The sequence below is a fragment of the Ochotona curzoniae genome, unplaced genomic scaffold, assembly GCF_017591425.1.
Source record: "Ochotona curzoniae isolate NIBS_2020 unplaced genomic scaffold, NIBS_Ocur_1.0 contig_4951, whole genome shotgun sequence".
Classification (NCBI taxonomy): domain Eukaryota; kingdom Metazoa; phylum Chordata; class Mammalia; order Lagomorpha; family Ochotonidae; genus Ochotona; species Ochotona curzoniae.
In genome coordinates this window covers 215169-231941 of record NW_024466434.1, presented here as the reverse complement: position 1 = coordinate 231941, position 16773 = coordinate 215169, and the positions used below count along the sequence as shown (strand labels likewise).

At 49.9% G+C, this 16773-nt stretch overlaps 1 protein-coding gene across 1 annotated transcript; it reads left to right on the top strand.

Annotated features, from left to right (window-relative positions):
- Positions 1 to 13482: 13482 nt before the first annotated feature.
- Positions 13483 to 15496, top strand: LTA (lymphotoxin alpha). Its single transcript, XM_040988592.1, has 4 exons — positions 13483 to 13525; positions 13981 to 14061; positions 14148 to 14253; positions 14502 to 15496. The coding sequence occupies exons 2-4, from the start codon at positions 13990 to 13992 to the stop codon at positions 14912 to 14914; spliced, it is 591 nt and encodes a 196-aa protein (XP_040844526.1). The 5' UTR covers positions 13483 to 13525; positions 13981 to 13989; the 3' UTR covers positions 14915 to 15496.
- Positions 15497 to 16773: the final 1277 nt, after the last annotated feature.

Here is a 16773-nt window from a genome sequence, read left to right as displayed (position 1 = left end):
TAGAACATAACAACCAATTGAATGGTCAAAGTGGGGAAAGAAGACTTATTTTTGATCCTAGAAGATTGAAAATATGATGATCCTCTAAACCGAGGCCATTTGGGATATTTATGCCATCATGCAAGAAGCCATACAGAGTTAACAACTTCAAAATTGGCCTGCTATAGAGTGATTGGATTTCGAGTCCCACCTGCAGCTGCCTCGGCAGTCCCAAAGCAGATGATGCCACCGTCTGCAGGCCAGACATGCCCCAGCCTGCTTCGCTCAAGAAGCATAGCTGAAACCAAAGCTAAGTAGCTCAGCTTCAAAGGCATTTACACTTTTCCTTGGCAATTGTTTGGAGCAGGACAGTTATTGCCAGACAACAGATATAAATGCGAATGCCACTGCCCTCCTTGCTCTGCAGTCCAATGAGGCAAACAGCAGCAGCCATACTAGAGATGGAAGGTGCACCTGCTTGGAGGAATCAAGCATGACTCTTGGGAGAATATCTTCAGCAAGTAGGTCTGAAGCTCAAGAGTTTGGACTGGAAGGGTAGATTTAGCCATCATCACCCACACAGGAGAGGTGGTAGAGCGGCCAGAAGAGCCCCGAGAATGATCAAAGGCAAACAAATCCGTAAAGCCGCAAGGCTCGAGGAGCAGTCAGAGAAGTAGGGCAAGCGGGGGTTTTGCAAACAGTCTGGCAGGCACGGCTGGGGCTTCAAAGGGCTTGAGTGGATGAGGGGGAGACATGATTCTTGGGGTTCAGGAACTAGATGATTACAAATTTTGAGAAAATAATTTCCATTGAATAAGGGACAGAAATCACTTTGCATCGGTTGAGGAATGAGTGAGTGGGAGGTGAAGAAAGGGAGGCAGTGAGTACGATGTGACAGAGGGCGAGTACAGAAGATCAACGAGAAACATTGCTCAGTTCTACCCACGGATTTAGCCAACAAGGAAAATGTTACCAGTTCCTGAAAAAGTGGTTAGGTGAGGCGGTTAATCTCCTGAGATCACATACATAGGAAAGGGAGAAGGAGAATGGACAGGGGAAAAAAGTTCAGGGGAATATATTTTGTTTATTTTCAAGAAATAAAACTGAGTACATTGGTAAAAGGGAAGATGCATGAAAAGACATACTAAAAATTTAAGTAAGGAGGAGGAAGGACATAGTAAAGACAACACAGGATAAAGGGCGTGAATAAAAGGACCAGCCTTGGAAAGGAGAGAGATTTCATCTGAACCAAGAGAAAAAGATAACAGGATTGGCACTGTTATCTCGTAGGTGAAGCCTCTGCCTGTGGTGTTGGCATCCCAAATGGGCATGGGCTTGGGCAAATCTCAGCTTCTCTGCTTTTCTTTTCTTTTCTTTTTAAGATTTATTTTTATCGCAGGCCTAGCACAATAGTGTAATGATTAAGGTCCTTTCCTTGAACGTGCTGGCATCCCACATGGACACCAGTTCTAATCCCAGTAGCTTCACTTCCCATCCAGCTCCCTGCTTGTAGCCTGGGAAAGCATTTAAGGACGGCCCAAAGCCTTGGGACCCTGCACCCGTGTAGGAGACCTGGAAAGAAATTCCTGGCTCCTGGCTTTGGATCAGCGTAGCACTGGCCGTTGTGATCACTTGGGGAGTGAATCATCAGACGGAAGATCTTCCTCTCTGTCTCTCTGTACATCCACATTTCCAATAAAATAAATAAATCTTTAAAAAAAAGAAGAAGACTTATTTTTATCTTAAAGTCAGATATATAGAGAGGAGGAGAGACAGAGAGAAAGCTCTTCCATCCGATGATTCACTCCCTAAGTGACTGCAACGGCCAGTGCTGTGCCGATCCAAAGCCAGGAGCCAGGAACTTTCTCCAGGTCTCCTACGGGTGCAGGGTTCCAAGGCTTTGGGACATCCTCTACTGCTTTCCCAGGCCACAAGCAGGGAATTGAATGGGAAGTGGAGCTGCCGGGATTAGAACCGATGCCCATATGGGATCCTGGAGCTTTCAAGGTGAGGACTTTAGCTGCTAGGCCACAGTGCCAGGCCCAGATTCTCCACTTTTAATACAGCCCTCTGGTTATGGCTTGGGAAAACAGCAGAGGCAGGCTCAAGTTCTTGGGCAACCAGAAGCTCCTGGCTCCCAGTTTCAGACCAACTCAGCTCCAACCATTGCAATTATTTGGGGAATAACCAGCAGATGGAAGATCTTTCTGTCTCTTCCTCTCTCTCTGTAACTCTGCCTTTGAGGTAAAAATAAATACATCTTTTTTAAGAAAAAGAAGAAAGGTGAAACATAAATAGCAAAGTGAAGTGAGCAGAAAAAAATTAAAACCCCACCAAGCTATCTTCCTTAGATGACCTTGAACTTGATGTCACCAACTGAGAATGGAGAAGTAAAGTGAAGAACATGGGAGGCAGGAAAATGTATGCCATACCTGCAGGAGTATAATAAGAAGTCAACAGAGTAACTGGCAACTTGATCAAGGAATACAAAGGCCTCTAGGTGGTGGCGGGGTGTCTGTCAGAGTAGGGAGTCTAGTGATGACACGATTCTCTGGAAACGTAGGCAGATTCAAGAAGGGGGCCTTTGGACTTACCTCCATAACGTATTTCAGGATCTTCCTGGCAAAATGTCTGGTAGGCAAGAAATTCTAAAACTGTAGTGAAAATGTAGTTGAAATTGTTATCTGTGCACTATGCTAAGTCACTCCTGGTGGGAGTGAAGAACCAATTCACCGGGAGGAAAAGAGTGGGAGATGCGAAAAGTGGGTGGTTGTGATGAAAGGGAAAATTTCAGAGTTCAATGTCATGAAGGTAGGGCAGACATCAGATACAGCTGCTAAGATGCTGCTTGGGATGCCCCCATTCCCTGTCAGAGGGCCAGGGTTGGCTTTCCAGCTCCACTTCCGATCCCTGCTTCCTGTTAGTGCACACACCAGGAGGCAGTCGTTCAGTTGTTTGAGTTCCTGGTACCTGTACTGGAGACCCAGACTGAATGCAGGTTTCTTAGCCCTGGCTCTTGCTGGCATTTGTAGACTGAACCATCAAATGGAAGATTCTCATATTCATTCTCTCTCTCTCTCTTTTTTTTTTTCTTTCTCTCTCTTTCAAATAAAATTTTAAAAAACAGACCTTAAAGATTTATCCCTTTGAGCCCAGCACAGTAGCCTAGCAGCTAGGGCCCTTGCCTTGAACACACCGGGATCCCATATGGGTGCCAGTTCTAATCCCAGCAGCCCCATTCATATCCAGCTCCCTGTTTGTGGCCTGGAAAAACAGTTGAGAACAGGCTGGGAACTTGGGACCCTGCACCTGGAGGAGGCTCCTGGCTCCTGGCTTCAGATTAGCTCAGATCCGGCTGTTGCAGCCACTTGGGGAGTGAATCAGCAGATGGAAGATCTTTCTCTTTTTCTCTCCTCCTCTCTGTATACCTTTTTTCCCCCCCTCTCTCTGCATATCTGACTTTGCAATAAAAATCTTAAAAGAAAAAGAGAGAGAGATTAAAAAAAGATTTAAAAGAGAGATATCCCTTAATAAGTGATACTGAATTTCAAGGTATGACTTTGCTTAGAACGGCTGCAATGGAGCAGACTCCAGCCTCATGGTGCTGCTGTTTGCTATGGAAGAATCCCATTCTGGAGCTGATTTGAGTCACAGGATCCAAATCCCTGCTTATGCTCCTGGAAAGGCAGCAGATGATGGCCCTGAGTGCCTGGGCCCCTGCCACCCATGTGAGAAACCAGGATAGAGTTCCTGGCTCCTGGCTTCAGACTGCTCGAGCCCTGACTTGTTGCAACCATTTGGGGAATGAACCAGTGAATGGAAGATTTGTTTGTTGTTCTGCCTTTCAAATAAATAAATTCATTTTAAAAATAGAATAAAATAGACAAAGAGGCTGCAGAGATGTTGGAGTGGAGAAAGTTGTAGAATCAAGATGCCAGACTGCAAAACTAATCTAATCTGTATGATTTTTAAAGTCATTGAAGATGGTGGTAGGAGATAAGATGCGGAGAAAAGCAGAGCTAGATCCGCAAGTTATTAAGAGCACAGCGTGGGGCTGAGGGAGGAGACTGATGCGAACACAGACCAGAGTAGCAAATGCAAAAGATTTCAGCCTCTAGAGAGGGGGAGGAGGAAGTTATCAATGGTGCAGGGGTTGGAAGGAGAGAACCGTGACCTCTCTCCCATGCCCTGCCCCCACAGCGATGAGGGTCTCTCTCTGCAGCCTTCACCAAAGCAAAAGCAGCAGCGGAAGGAAAAGGCCGGTGTCAGTGTGCCCAGAGGAAGATCATTCTGAAATCAAAATAGAGGATTTGAATGTGTGAGAGAGATCAAACTTCAGGGAGAAGGCAGGAGGCAAAGATAAAGCCTATAGGGCTTGGGCTGCTTCCAGAACACAGAAAAGGAGATGTGTTACACTCAGTGTGGGGGGAACATACCTGGGGTCTTGGCTTCAATGTAATGAAGAAACAACTGAGCTTTGATTTAGGTTCTTTTTTTTTCCCCCCCACAAAAATAAATTTGTCTTTTAGTTTCTATTCCCTGTGAACTCTATCAAGCCTTCTTTGATACACCTGGAAGAAATGGGGATGCACAAGATAAGGCATCTCTTTCAGTTCGTGGCTTTAAATGCCATTGCCATTGACAACTCCCAGTTTTCATTCTCTCTATCTCCTACTTTAACCTCTGAAATCCAGAAATCACATATCCACCTCCACTTACAATCTAATTTATTTTGATTCAGTACACAGCCCTTCACCAGAATCCCACTGCTCTCCCCATCACCCCTTCCCCTCCCATCTATCTGATCCATCATATAGACCTGTTGCTTCTACTTCTGGAATGGAACCCAAATGTATCCATTTCACTCCATATCTGTGGCTGCCACCATCTGCAGCATTCTTGCCATTGCTTTCCAACAAGTGTCCTTGCTCACTCTTGTACCTGATGAGCCAGGCTCAACTGCAGCTTTCCTAAAACACAAGTCATCTCTCTCTCTCTCTTTCCTCTCTTCTCTCTCCCTCTGCCTTTCTCTTGCTCTCTCTCCCCTCTTCTCTCTCCCTCCATCTCTCTCTTCCTCTCTCTCTCTCTCTCTCTCTCTCTCTCTCACACACACACACATACACACACACTCACAACCCTGCTGAGACCCTCTACAGTTGAATAAAATTAGATGATCTGCCCTGCTTCAGCCTCCTAGACTGACTCCCTGACCTCGTTGGACCCCACGGCCCATCCCTCTCCCAGGCCCTCTGCTTTAGCCCTGCTGATCTTTGCTCTGTTCCTAAGCGCCCCCAATCTGTTAACATCTCCCAGCAGTTGCAGCAGCTCTGCCATTTGCCTGGTGTACTTTGCCCCCAGATCTTCCTGTGTTGATTCTGTCATTGGACCCCAGCTTCCCTGCTACTCCCTTAGGGGAGAACTTGCTGACTTCCCCATCTCAGATGGTTCTTCAGGGGGCCAGTGTTGTGGCATATCAAGTTAAGCCCAGCTGGTAAGCCTCACATCCCATGTTGGAATGCTGCCTGCTTCTGATCCTCCTTCTTGCTCATGAGCCTGGGAAGGCAGAGAATGAATGGGCCAAGGACTTGGTCCCCATCACTCATGTGAGAGACTGAAATAGAATTCCTGGCTCCTGGCCTCGGCCTGACCAGTTCTGGCTGGTGTAGGCACTTGGGTAGTGAACCAACAAATAGATCTCTCTTTTCTTTTACCTCCTTCAGTGTTTCTCTTCCTTTGAAGCGAATAAAATAATTTTTTTTTTTTTTTAAAAGTAGTTCTTGGGCTTGGTGCTATGGCATAGCGATTAAACCCACTGTTTTCAGTGCTGACTTTCCATACAAGCACTGGTTCATGCTTCCGGCTGTTCCACTTTCCACCCAACTTCCTGCTTCTGACCTGGGAAAGCAGTAGTGGATGGCCCAAAGCCTTGGGATCCTACACCCCCGCAGGAGAGATCTAGAAGAGTTTCCTGGCTCCTGGCTCTTGGCTTCAGATCAGCTCAGCTCTGGCCATTGGGGCCACTTGGGGAGTGAAACAGCAGAGAGGAGACCTTTCTCTGTGTCTTTCCTTCTTTCCATAAATATGTCTTTCCAATAAAAACAAACAAATCTTTTTAAAACAAAAGTAGTAAATAAATCTATGTAAGAAAGAAAATGTTGTTTTGTTTTGGAGTTGATTTTTTGGGATGTGTTTTCGATTTTAGAGTTTGAGTCGTGATCTCAGTTGAGGTTAAATATGGGCTAGGGTCAAAGCTGGATTTAAATCCAAATGTAGGTTTTGAGGCTAAGTTCAAGTCTGAGGCTGCCTTTCTGGCCTCTTTGGGAGCTCTCAGAGACTTCCTGAGTTTCTCCTAGAAGTTATGACAAGATTGCATTTGCCTGAGCTGAGGGCACAAGACTGCAGTCATCAGCCCTCCCACCCAAGGAAAGCCCCAGACCAACTGCTGTCTCCCCAAGAAAGAAACTGAATTTCATACAATCTCTGAAACCGAGATTGAAACCAAGATTGGTCCATCTCGAGGAGCAGCCTTCAGCCCTTGCTGGCTCCCGTGACCCTGCACCTCAGCCCGGTTCCTGCCCTTCCTTCCTCTGGTCCCCCACCCGCACTCCTTACCTTCCCCTTTTGGTCTCTCAGTGCCCCTGTCTTCCCCTGTGCTGGAAATTTCTTCCTCTCTGGTCTTCACTGCTAATTGCATCACTTTTCTATTTTACTATGGTTCCGCTGGGTTAGGGTTATCTTATAGCCCATCTGCTCAGACTAGCATCAAAGTTGAAATTAAACCCAGATGTAGGGCCCAGCACAGCAGCCTAGTAGCTAAAGTCTTCGCCTTACACATGCCAAAATCCCAGATGGGCGCCTGTTCTAATCCCAGTGGCCCTGCTTCCCATCCAGCTCCCTGCTCGTGGCCTAGGAAAGCAGTCAAGGACGGCCCAAAGCCTTGGGATCCTGCACCTGTGTGGGAGACCTAGGAGAAGCTCCTGGCTCCTGGTTTCGGATCCTCACAGTTCCAGTCATTGCAGCCACTCAGGAAGTGAGTCAATGGACGGATGATCTTTCCTCTCTGTCTCTCCTCCTCTCTGGATATCTGACTTTCCAATAAAAATTAAAATAAATTATTATTTTTTTCCTTTATTGATTACATTGTATTATGAGACATTGTTCTGTAGATATTGGGATTTCCCCCACCCTCCCCCAATCCTCCCACCATGGTGGATACCTCCACCTTGTTGTGTAACCACAGTTTAAGTTGAGATTCCCTCACTGCGAGCATATAAATTATTTTAAAAAATAAACCCAAACGTAGGTTTTTGAGGCTAAAATAAAAACAACAGAAAAGGAAAAACCTCAAGAGAAAGGGAGACACAAAGAACTGAAAAGGAGCAGGGGGTACGAAGGCAAACACGAGCAACACAAGAGCCAGGAACTCCAGCAGAAAGGAAGAGCTGGTGCTTAGCCCGGGGTTATCACTCCTGTGTCCCCATCAGTACCTGTGTTAGATTCCTGGCCTTGGCTCCTGACTCCGGCATCTTGCTAAAGCAGACTTTGGGAGACCGTGGTGATGGCTCCAGGAACTTGGTCCATGCCAGTCCCGTGGGAGACTTGACCTGAGTTCCCAGCTCGGGTTCCAGACTAGCCCAATTGGTGTGAGCATTTGGAGAGTGGATTTACAGCTGGCAAATCCTTCTCTCTTTCTTTTTCTCCCTCCATCCCTCCCAAATAAATAAATTTACATCTACATTTTTCTATAAAGATCTATTTATATTTATTACAAAGTCAGATATACAGAGAGGAGGAGAGACAGAGAGGAAGATCTTCGCCCGATAATTCACTCCCCAAGTGACTGCAACGGCCGGTACTTCGCCAATCCAAAGCCAGGAACCAGGAACCTCTTCTTCTGGGTCTCCCACACGGGTGCAGGGTCCCAAGGCTTTGGGCCGTCCTCGACTGCTTTCCCAGGCCACAAGCAGGGAGTTGGATGGGAAGTGGAGCTACAGGGATTAGAACTGCCACCCAAATGGGATCCTGGCGCATTCAAGGTGAGGACTTTGGCCACTAGGCCATGCCACCAGGCCCTACATCTACATTTTGAAAAGGGAAAAAGCCAAATGCAAAACAAGGAATTTAAAAGACACATCCCCAACTTCCCTTGTCACACCTGGTCAGCCACCAAGACCCAGTTCTTGGCCAGAAAGTCTTTGTCCTTTCGATTTTCCTGTTGTGGCCTGAGTATAAATGCAGACCCCCTTTACCTTCTTTCCACATGCTCCTCAAACCCTGCTAACTGGGCCTCCACACTGCTGGTTCCCCCTTTAGTCCCCTATCTCAGTACTCCAGTGCCTTCTTCACATAGTTTTCAGATTCATTCTCCTTTGTCTTTAAAGATTTATTTGTTTGTTTGAAAGGTAGAGTGACACGCAGAGAAAGATATTCCACCCATTTCCCAAATGGCCGCAACAGCCAGGACCAGGCCAGGCTGCGGTCAGGAACTAGGAACTCCACATGAATCTCTCGTGTGGGTGACAGGAACCCAAGTTCTTGGGCCACTATCTGATGCCTTCCCGGGTGCAGTAGCAGGATGCTGGGATAGAAGCAGAGAAGCCAGGATTGAACCAACACTCTGATGACATGCAATGTGACCAAAGGCAACTGTGGCTTAACCCACTGCACCACAATGCTGGCCCCCAGGCTCATTTTTTTCTGACAAATCTGTCTGGTGGTTTCCTTTCTCGCTTGATCTTTTAGGTGGCTTTCCACCATATTTAGTGAAATCTAAACTTGGGGTTAAGCCCTCCGAGCTATATTCTGCACTCCCTCCACCCACCCCAGCTGCACCGCTGCTCTTTCTGCACATCTCAGCACTGCTGACTCACTTGTATCCCTTGCACACATGGATCCTTCACCTGGGCTGGCCCTCCCTGTCCATTTCCCTTCATCATTTGCATCTGACTCGCCTGTCCACCAGATCAGGACCCATGGGCTTTCTGTGTTTTTTTAAATATTTATTTTAATTTTTATTGGAAAGTCAGATATACAGAGAGGAAAGATCTTCCATCCATTAATTCACTCCCCAAGTGGCTGCAATGGCTGGAGCTTAGGTGACCTGAAGCCAGAAGCCAGGAGCTTCTTCCGGGTCTCCCATGCATGTGCAGGGTCCCAAGTCCTTGAGCTGCTCTCTACTGCTTCCCCAGGCCACAAGCAGAGAGCTGGATGGGAAGTAGGGCCACTGGGATTAGAATGGATGCCCATATGGGATTCTGGCACATGCAAGATGAAGATTTTAGCTGCTAAACTATCGTGCTGGTCCCAGATTTTCTGTGGTTGGGATTGCCATCATGGGATCACTACATTTGCTCATCCTGGGGCTCCACACATCAGGGGCCCAGCTCACACACTGGTATGCCCAATGGGTGGACAAGGTGCTTGCTACACATTTGTGAAACAGAGGAAAAGCCAAAGAGATGCAATGAGATCTGTTGGATTCCAGAACACTACACCCCAAATTCTAATGCCTGCCAAGTGGAAGGAAGACTGCAAGGCCTCGGGAGTATCCACCTTCTCTGCCTGCCCTCCTTTCTCTTGCTCCCACTCCCCTCCTTACACCTCAAGACAAATCTTGGAACCTAGAACCACTCTTTTCCAAATTCAGCCACAAAACCTAGAAACGTTAGTTGAACTATCCCCTCTGCCTTTCTGTATAAGAACTGGCAATAAGGACATTCCATGATTCAACTTGTATAATCAGCCTTTCTTCACTCCAGTGAAGTGCACCGGGCAGGCTGTTACACAGGGAACAGGTTTACCTTAGCTCATGGCTCTGCAGGGTCACAGAGCAAGGCCGGATGAGACACATCACATGGCAGGAGAGAAGGAGCACACTTCTGCCTGTCTCTCCTTAGATCGATTATGGGGGCTCCACCCAAAAACACTGAACCTAATCTAATCACTTCCCAAAGGTTCTACCTTGAAACACCATAAGTACCATTAACCTCTTCAGGCCCTTCACACAAGGCTTTGGGGACTGAATGTCAAGTCACGTTCAAACCATGGCATAGCTTGTCTGACAATGGGCTATCAGACTTCACTCCAAGAGAGGGATCCTGCCCCACAGCTGGAAAGGAGTGCCATGCAGAACAGAGAAGACTTACTGGTTCTCCTACCCAGTCTATTACCACTAGATTGGCCCCTTTTTGTTCAGTCACATTTCTACACGGATGCCCATTCATCTACTCTTTTTAAAAAAAAATTATTTGGACCCAGTACGGTAGCCTAGCCTCTAAAGTCCTCGCCTTACATGCACCAGGATCCCACATGGGCGCCAGTTCATGTCCCGGCGGCCCTGCTTCCCATCCAGCTCCCTGCTTGTGACATGGGGAAGCAGTCAAGGATGGCCCAAAGCCTTGGGATCTTACAGCTGCATGGGAGACCCAAAAGAAGCTCCAGGCTCCTGGCCTCAGATCAATTCAGCTCCAGCCATTGCAGTCACTTGGGGAGTGAATCAATGGATGGAATCAATGCTCTACCTCTCCTCCTCTCTGTATATCTGATCTTCCAATTTAAAACATATCTTTAAAAATTTTGTTTTGGTTATTTTTATTTGAGAAGCAAAGTTACAGAGAGAGGAGATAGAAAGATCTTCCAACTGCTGGAAGATGGCCCAAATGGCCATTCACTTCCCAAATGACTGCAAGGCTGAAGCTGGGCTGATCCGAAGCCAGGAGCCAAGAACTTCCTCCAGGTCTCCCACATGGGTACACAGGCCCAAGCATTGTGCCATGCTCCATTGCTTTCCCAGGTCATTAGCTGGGAGCTGGATTGGCAGGGGAGTGGCCGGAACTCGAACTGGTGCTCCTGTGAGATGCCTGCACCACAGACAGAGGATTCAGGGTACAACACAGCACCCGCTCTTCTCCACCAATTCTAAGCATAAACAGAGAAAGTTTTCCCTGGGCCTTTGGCTCTTCTGTATCATGCAAAAGTTTCATCAAATAAATGTGTTGTACTTTCTCTTTTGTTAATCTGTTACAATGGGACTGCTTTTCAAGACCTTATGAGAAATGAGGAAAGGGGTCACCTCTTACTGCCCCTGTACTACAGAATGAAAAGGAATGACATCTAGGACTAGGAAAGCTGGGGCCCAGTGGGGAGAGCAATGGGCATAACAGCTCTTGCGTGCACAGGATATGATCTACTACGGCAAGACACACAACCCCTCCTGCACCTGTGCCTGAGAATAATGCAGTGTGCCCAGTACAGTACTTGCACCAGCACCAGCCCCTCCATAACTGTCCATACAAGGCGCACCACAGCAATAGCAACAGCCATAATGATTGAGGTGACCAGTTGGTATTATCTTATATTAAACTTATCTTTAGAACTTTCCTTTCCTAGGGCCAGAAGTGCCAGCATCCTGCCTATATAGGCTTGTTTGGAGTCCTGGCAGCTTCATTTCTGATCCAACTTTCTGCTAGTGGCCAGAGAGGACGTTGGAGGAGGACCCAAGTCCTTGGTTCCCTCTACCCATTGGAGGAAGACTCAAAGGAGGATCCTGGCTCCTGGCTTTGGAACCAGCTCAGCTCTGGCCATTGTGGCCATTTGGGAATGAAGCAAAGAATAGAAGATATTTCTCTCTCTCTGTAACTCTGACTTTCTTTCTTTCTTTCTTTCTTTCTTTCTTTTTCTTTTTCTTTTTTAAGATCTATCTATCTATCTATCTATTGGAAAGGCAGATAAACAGAGAGAAGGAAATACAGAGAGAAAATCTTCCTTCTGTTGGTTCACTCCCCAAACAGCCAAAATGGCTGGAACTGAGCCATTCTGAAACCAGGAGCCAGGAGCTTCTTCCGGGTCTTCCACATGGGTGCAGGGTCCTAAAACTCTGGGCCATCCTTGACTGCTTTCCCAGGCCAGAAGCGGGAAGCTGGATGGAAAATGGAACAGCCAGAATACGGGATCCATATGGGATCCTGGTATGTGCATGCCAAAGACTTTAGCCACTAGGCTATCATGCCAGGCCCAAACTCTGCCCTTCAAATATAAATATTTTAAAATAAATTTTTAAAAATGTAAAAAGAAATTTTCTTAAAACTGATGATTTGCGAGCTAAGAGAAAACTGTTATGCTGGTTCATATCAACAGTTTTCATATCAGGTAAAAACTAATGAGGAAACCCAATGCCCACACACAGACTGGGAAGGGGTCCAGGGGAACCTATTGGGGATCTGAAAGCATATGGAACTGGGTGACAGCTCCAGAGTCACACACATTGGAAAAACTCATCATTACACAGGTAAGAAGCATGCACCTTCCTGACCTAAGTTATCCATCAACAACAGGAAATAAAAAAAACGAGACGTTGGGCCCGGCGCGGTGGCGCAAGTGGTTAAGGTCCTTGCCTTGCACGCCCGGGATCCCATATGGGCGCCGGTTCTATCCCGGCAGCCCTGCTTCCCTTCCAATTCCCTGCCTGTGGCCCGGGAGAGCAGTCGAGGACTGCCCAAGGCTTTGGGACCCTGCACCTGCGTGGGAGACCCGGAAGAGGCTCCTGGCTTTGGATCGGCATAGCATCAGCCGTTGCGCTCACTTAGGGAGTGAATCATCGGATGGAAGATCTTCCTCTCTGTCTCTCCTCTCTGTATATCCGCCTTTCCAATAAAAAAAAATAATAAAAATAAATCTTTTTAAAAAAAGAACGAGACACATTAAAACAGTGCAAATGCTGCCTCCAGGTGATTCCCTTAGCTGTACTACAACTCCTAAACCTCCTGAGGCGGGGCATGGGGCCAGGGGCAGGGTGGCACTGTGGAAGCTTCCTTTATCAGCACAGCAGGGGTCTCCCGCAGCGAGAACCCCGAGGGTGTGTTCACTCAGGATACAGAAATCTGTGAGGGCACCTGGGCTGGGATGAGAGGAAAAGTGCCCTTCTGGGTGTGTGGGAGCTTGTCACACAAGAATGCATGGGCATTCCCTGTGAATCAGGCTGCCCTAAATTCATCTTCAACCCAGGACACTTTGAGCGGGAAAGGAGGCTCCTTTTCCCCAGAAAACAGGTCCACAGCAAAGTGTCCCACACAAGGGGATATGGGAGGGGGTAATGTCGTGATTTGAAACCTGCCAGGAAGTGCCCAACGCTGGGACATGCAAGCACGGAGGCACAGGAGCTTGCATGGTCATCCTGTTAGCAGGAGGGTAGGGGTGCATGCAGTTCAGAGAACCCGGTCTCCAGCCCGCACCTCAGCTGCTCCCCGAATTTCCTGTGCCTTCCCTGGAACTCCTGGGCCTGACCTCACTACTCGGAGGGCCCAGCCCACGGTTCCCCTGACCCCCGCTCCCTTTCCCAGAAATCAGTTGCCCGAGCCCCTCGCCTGTGGTTCCCTCCTAGGCCCCAGCCTTTCCTGCCTTCAACTCAAACAGCAGCATCTTCTACACCCTGGGGGCTTCCCCGGGCCCCAACCCCGACCTAGAACCCGCCCGCCGCCTGCCACGCTGCCACTGCCGCTTCCTCTATAAAGGGACCCGCGCGTCCGGGCCCAGGGTCCCCACACAGCAGGTGAGGTTCTACTGCCCAGCTCCCTGGGCTGCTCCAGGAGCCAGCTCCTCGCCTCCTAGCTGGGCCACCTGGGCCCCTGCCCCTCCTGCGCCTCCTGCCCGGGTTCTCCCCACCCCTCCCACCTGCCTGCTTAAGCCTGGGCCTTGGCGGATTTGCTTTTGGTTTGCCCTTGAGTGTCTGCTCCTCCAGCTGTGAGTCTGTCTCTTCCCCCTCCCCCGACAACCCCGACCCTATCATGTGCATTCTGCTCCCTTCCTGCCTGTCTCTTTCTCTTTCTGCCTCCCTCTGCTCACCTCGGGGCTTCCCTGCCTGTATCTCTGTCTGTTTTCTTCTCTGTCTGTCGCCCTGTCTTTGGGGGTGGCTGTCTCAGCAGGCAGGCGGTCGGGCGGGAGGTCCCTCTTCCGCTGTGGGTCCCGCCCCACTCACTGTCTCTCTCTCTCTCTCCCTCCCTGCAGGTTCTCCCCATGACAGCACCTGGACGTCTCTACCTCCCCCTCCTTCTGGGGCTACTGCTAGCCCTGCTGCCAGGGGCCCAGGTGAGGCGGTTGGGAGGACGGGAGCTGATGGGGTGACCCAGTTGGACCTGAACCCCACAGCTTCCCTCTGCTCTGTTCTCCCCTAGGGGCTCCCAGGTGCTGGTTTCCCGTCCTCAGCTGCCCGGACTGCCCATCAGCACGTCCAGAAGCGCTTCAGCCACAGCACTCTCAAACCTGCTGCTCACCTCGTTGGTAAACATCCACCTGACCCTTAGACACATAGCCCCCGGGTCTCCTGTTACACCCCATCCAGGGACCCAAGTACAACCCATACCCTCCCCAACTCCGCTAAAAATACAAGTAGCCCACCAGCACCGCCTCCTACTCCCTACCCCTAACAATGACCCTGGCTCTCAGTCCTCCAAGCCTACTTCCTCAGGAATGAGTCCACTGACTTAGCCCCTTGACCCTGTATCCCTATCCCCTGTGGCTCTTTCCAGGAGATCCCAACACACATGATTCGCTACGCTGGAGGGCCAACACCGATCGGGCCTTTCTCCGCCATGGCTTCTCCCTGAGCAACAACTCCCTCTTGGTCCCTGTCAGTGGACTCTACTTCGTCTACTCCCAGGTGGTCTTCTCCGGGGAGGGCTGCTCCACCAAGACCGTCCCCAATCCCCTCTACCTGGCCCATGAGGTCCACCTCTTCTCCTCCCAGTACTCCTTCCACGTGCCTCTCCTCAGCGCCCAGAAGTCCGTGTGCCCAGGGCCACAGGGCCCGTGGGTGCGCTCCGTGTACCAGGGCGCCGTGTTCCTGCTCACTAAGGGAGACCAGCTGTCCACCCACACTGACGGCATCTCCCACTTACTCCTCAGCCCCAGCACTGTCTTCTTTGGAGCTTTTGCTCTGTAGACCTTAGAAAGATCCAGAAAGGAAGGGGAAAATTTTTTGTTTCAAGGCCTTCTCCTATGTTGCCTCCATCCTGTGTCAAGGATCATCGCACCTCTCCACCCCGCCCTTTGACGGTTCCAACAGTCTCAAGTCTTCTGCACTCAAGTCATCTGGTGCTGTCAAAGAAGGAATTCCAGGCACCCCAGGGGACCACACCCCCCTGAACCACCCCAATGTTCTGCCTAGAAATTCCCAGCACAGAGCAGCTCTTCCATTCCCACCGGTCTAGTGGGGCCAGGACCTGGATATGGGGCAGCTTGAGTGAAAGACTAGAAGTGGGAAGGGGGACTATTTATAAAGGGGGAAATTTAAGTTATTTATTTATGGAGCATGAAGAGAGAGCATTGAGCAGGCTGAAGGGATGAAAGAGAGTGAGAAGGCATTGGCACAAGGTTCACCTAGAGGGAGAGAGAATAGGTCTGAGGAACTGAGGGGCCTTAGAAGGAAGCGAAAGGCCCTCTAAGCCACCACTGCTTGACCAGACACCCCAGAGGGCGACATCTGCACCCTCGGTGAAGCCCAATAAACCTATTTTCTCTGAAACGCTGTCTGCCTGTGTTGTTTCTTCTTTCTGGGAAGGGAGCATTTCCCAGACCTCTCTGTGGGGTGCAGAGAGGGATGAGGGCCTCAGGGCGGGGCCGGGGGGGTCATGGCTGGTGTGGAGGTGTGTCAGGAGCTGTGTGGCCCCACACAGCTGAAGAGAAGAGACCCCAGGAGAGCCAGGGGTGTGAAGCCAGGTCCCATGGGCGTGGCAGTCAACCTGCTGCAGGGAAACCTAAGGATGAACTGGGAAAGCAGGAATAAGGGTGGCCTGGGGACTTGCAGGGGTGGGAGACGGGAAGGGGTCTCTAAGAGCTATGGACACAAGGAAGGATGGGGGATACAGGAGGTCTCTGGGGAGAAATGATCCCACAAAATGAGAGCTGTCCCGGGAAATGAGGGTGCAGATGAAGGAGTGATTCTTGCACAGGACACTGAGAAGTGTGACAGCCCCCAGGCCCAGGGGTGTGGCATATGGCAGGCTTTTGTGGACCTGCAGGGGATGGTGAAAAAAAAAAAAACTGGATTCCAGAATTCCCTTGGAAGCCAAGATTGAAACCAGTAATGCAGATCCAGGATCAGAATGAAAGGAGAAGCAAGGGCCTGGGGAGCAAGAGATGGGTGTGAATTCCCAGGGCTGATTTCATTCCCTCTGGGGCTGTCCCAGACTTGTCCCTGCTACACGCCCACTCACCAAGCCCTGCCAGGGGCCCCATGCACGCCCTGATCTGCCTGGCCTCCAGCAACCCCCCCCTTCCCCCCCCCCCCCCCCCCCCCCCGCCGCCTCCAGGGACTCAGACACCTGTCTGGGACCCAGCACCACTTTCCTCTCTGCTCTAGCTCCTCCCACTCAAGAACTCAGCCACCTGAAGCCCCTCCTGTTGCAAGTTCTACCACAACACAAGTCCTGTCTGTAAATCAGAGGCCAGCAGCCCACAAACTTGTTCCCCACCAAAGCAAGCATTGTAGGGGGCGGGAGCAGGGAGGACCAGCTCCCCAGACTACGGTGCACACATTGGCAACTGACTCAAGACGTTCCCTCAGAATCCAGGTAGGGAAGGCGAGGAGTATCCCCGATGCCTGGGTGTCCCCAACTTTCCAAACCCCCGCCCCGGAGATGGAGAAGAAACCGAGAGAGAAGGTGCAGAGCCCACTACCGCTTCCTCCAGATGAGCTCATGGGTTTCTCCACCAAGGAAGTTTTCCACTCGCTGAACGAGAGCCTTTCCCCGCCCTCCTCTGGCCCGCGGGCTATAAAGGCAGCCGTCTGCACAGCCAGCC

Bases quoted from the DNA above. Each gene is read 5' to 3' on its own strand.
- LTA (XM_040988592.1), top strand. From the start codon at position 13,990: ATGACAGCACCTGGACGTCTCTACCTCCCCCTCCTTCTGGGGCTACTG. The intron at 14,062-14,147 runs GTGAGGCGGTTG...GTTCTCCCCTAG, and splicing joins CCCTGCTGCCAGGGGCCCAG to GGGCTCCCAGGTGCTGGTTT. The intron at 14,254-14,501 runs GTAAACATCCAC...GGCTCTTTCCAG, and splicing joins ACCTGCTGCTCACCTCGTTG to GAGATCCCAACACACATGAT.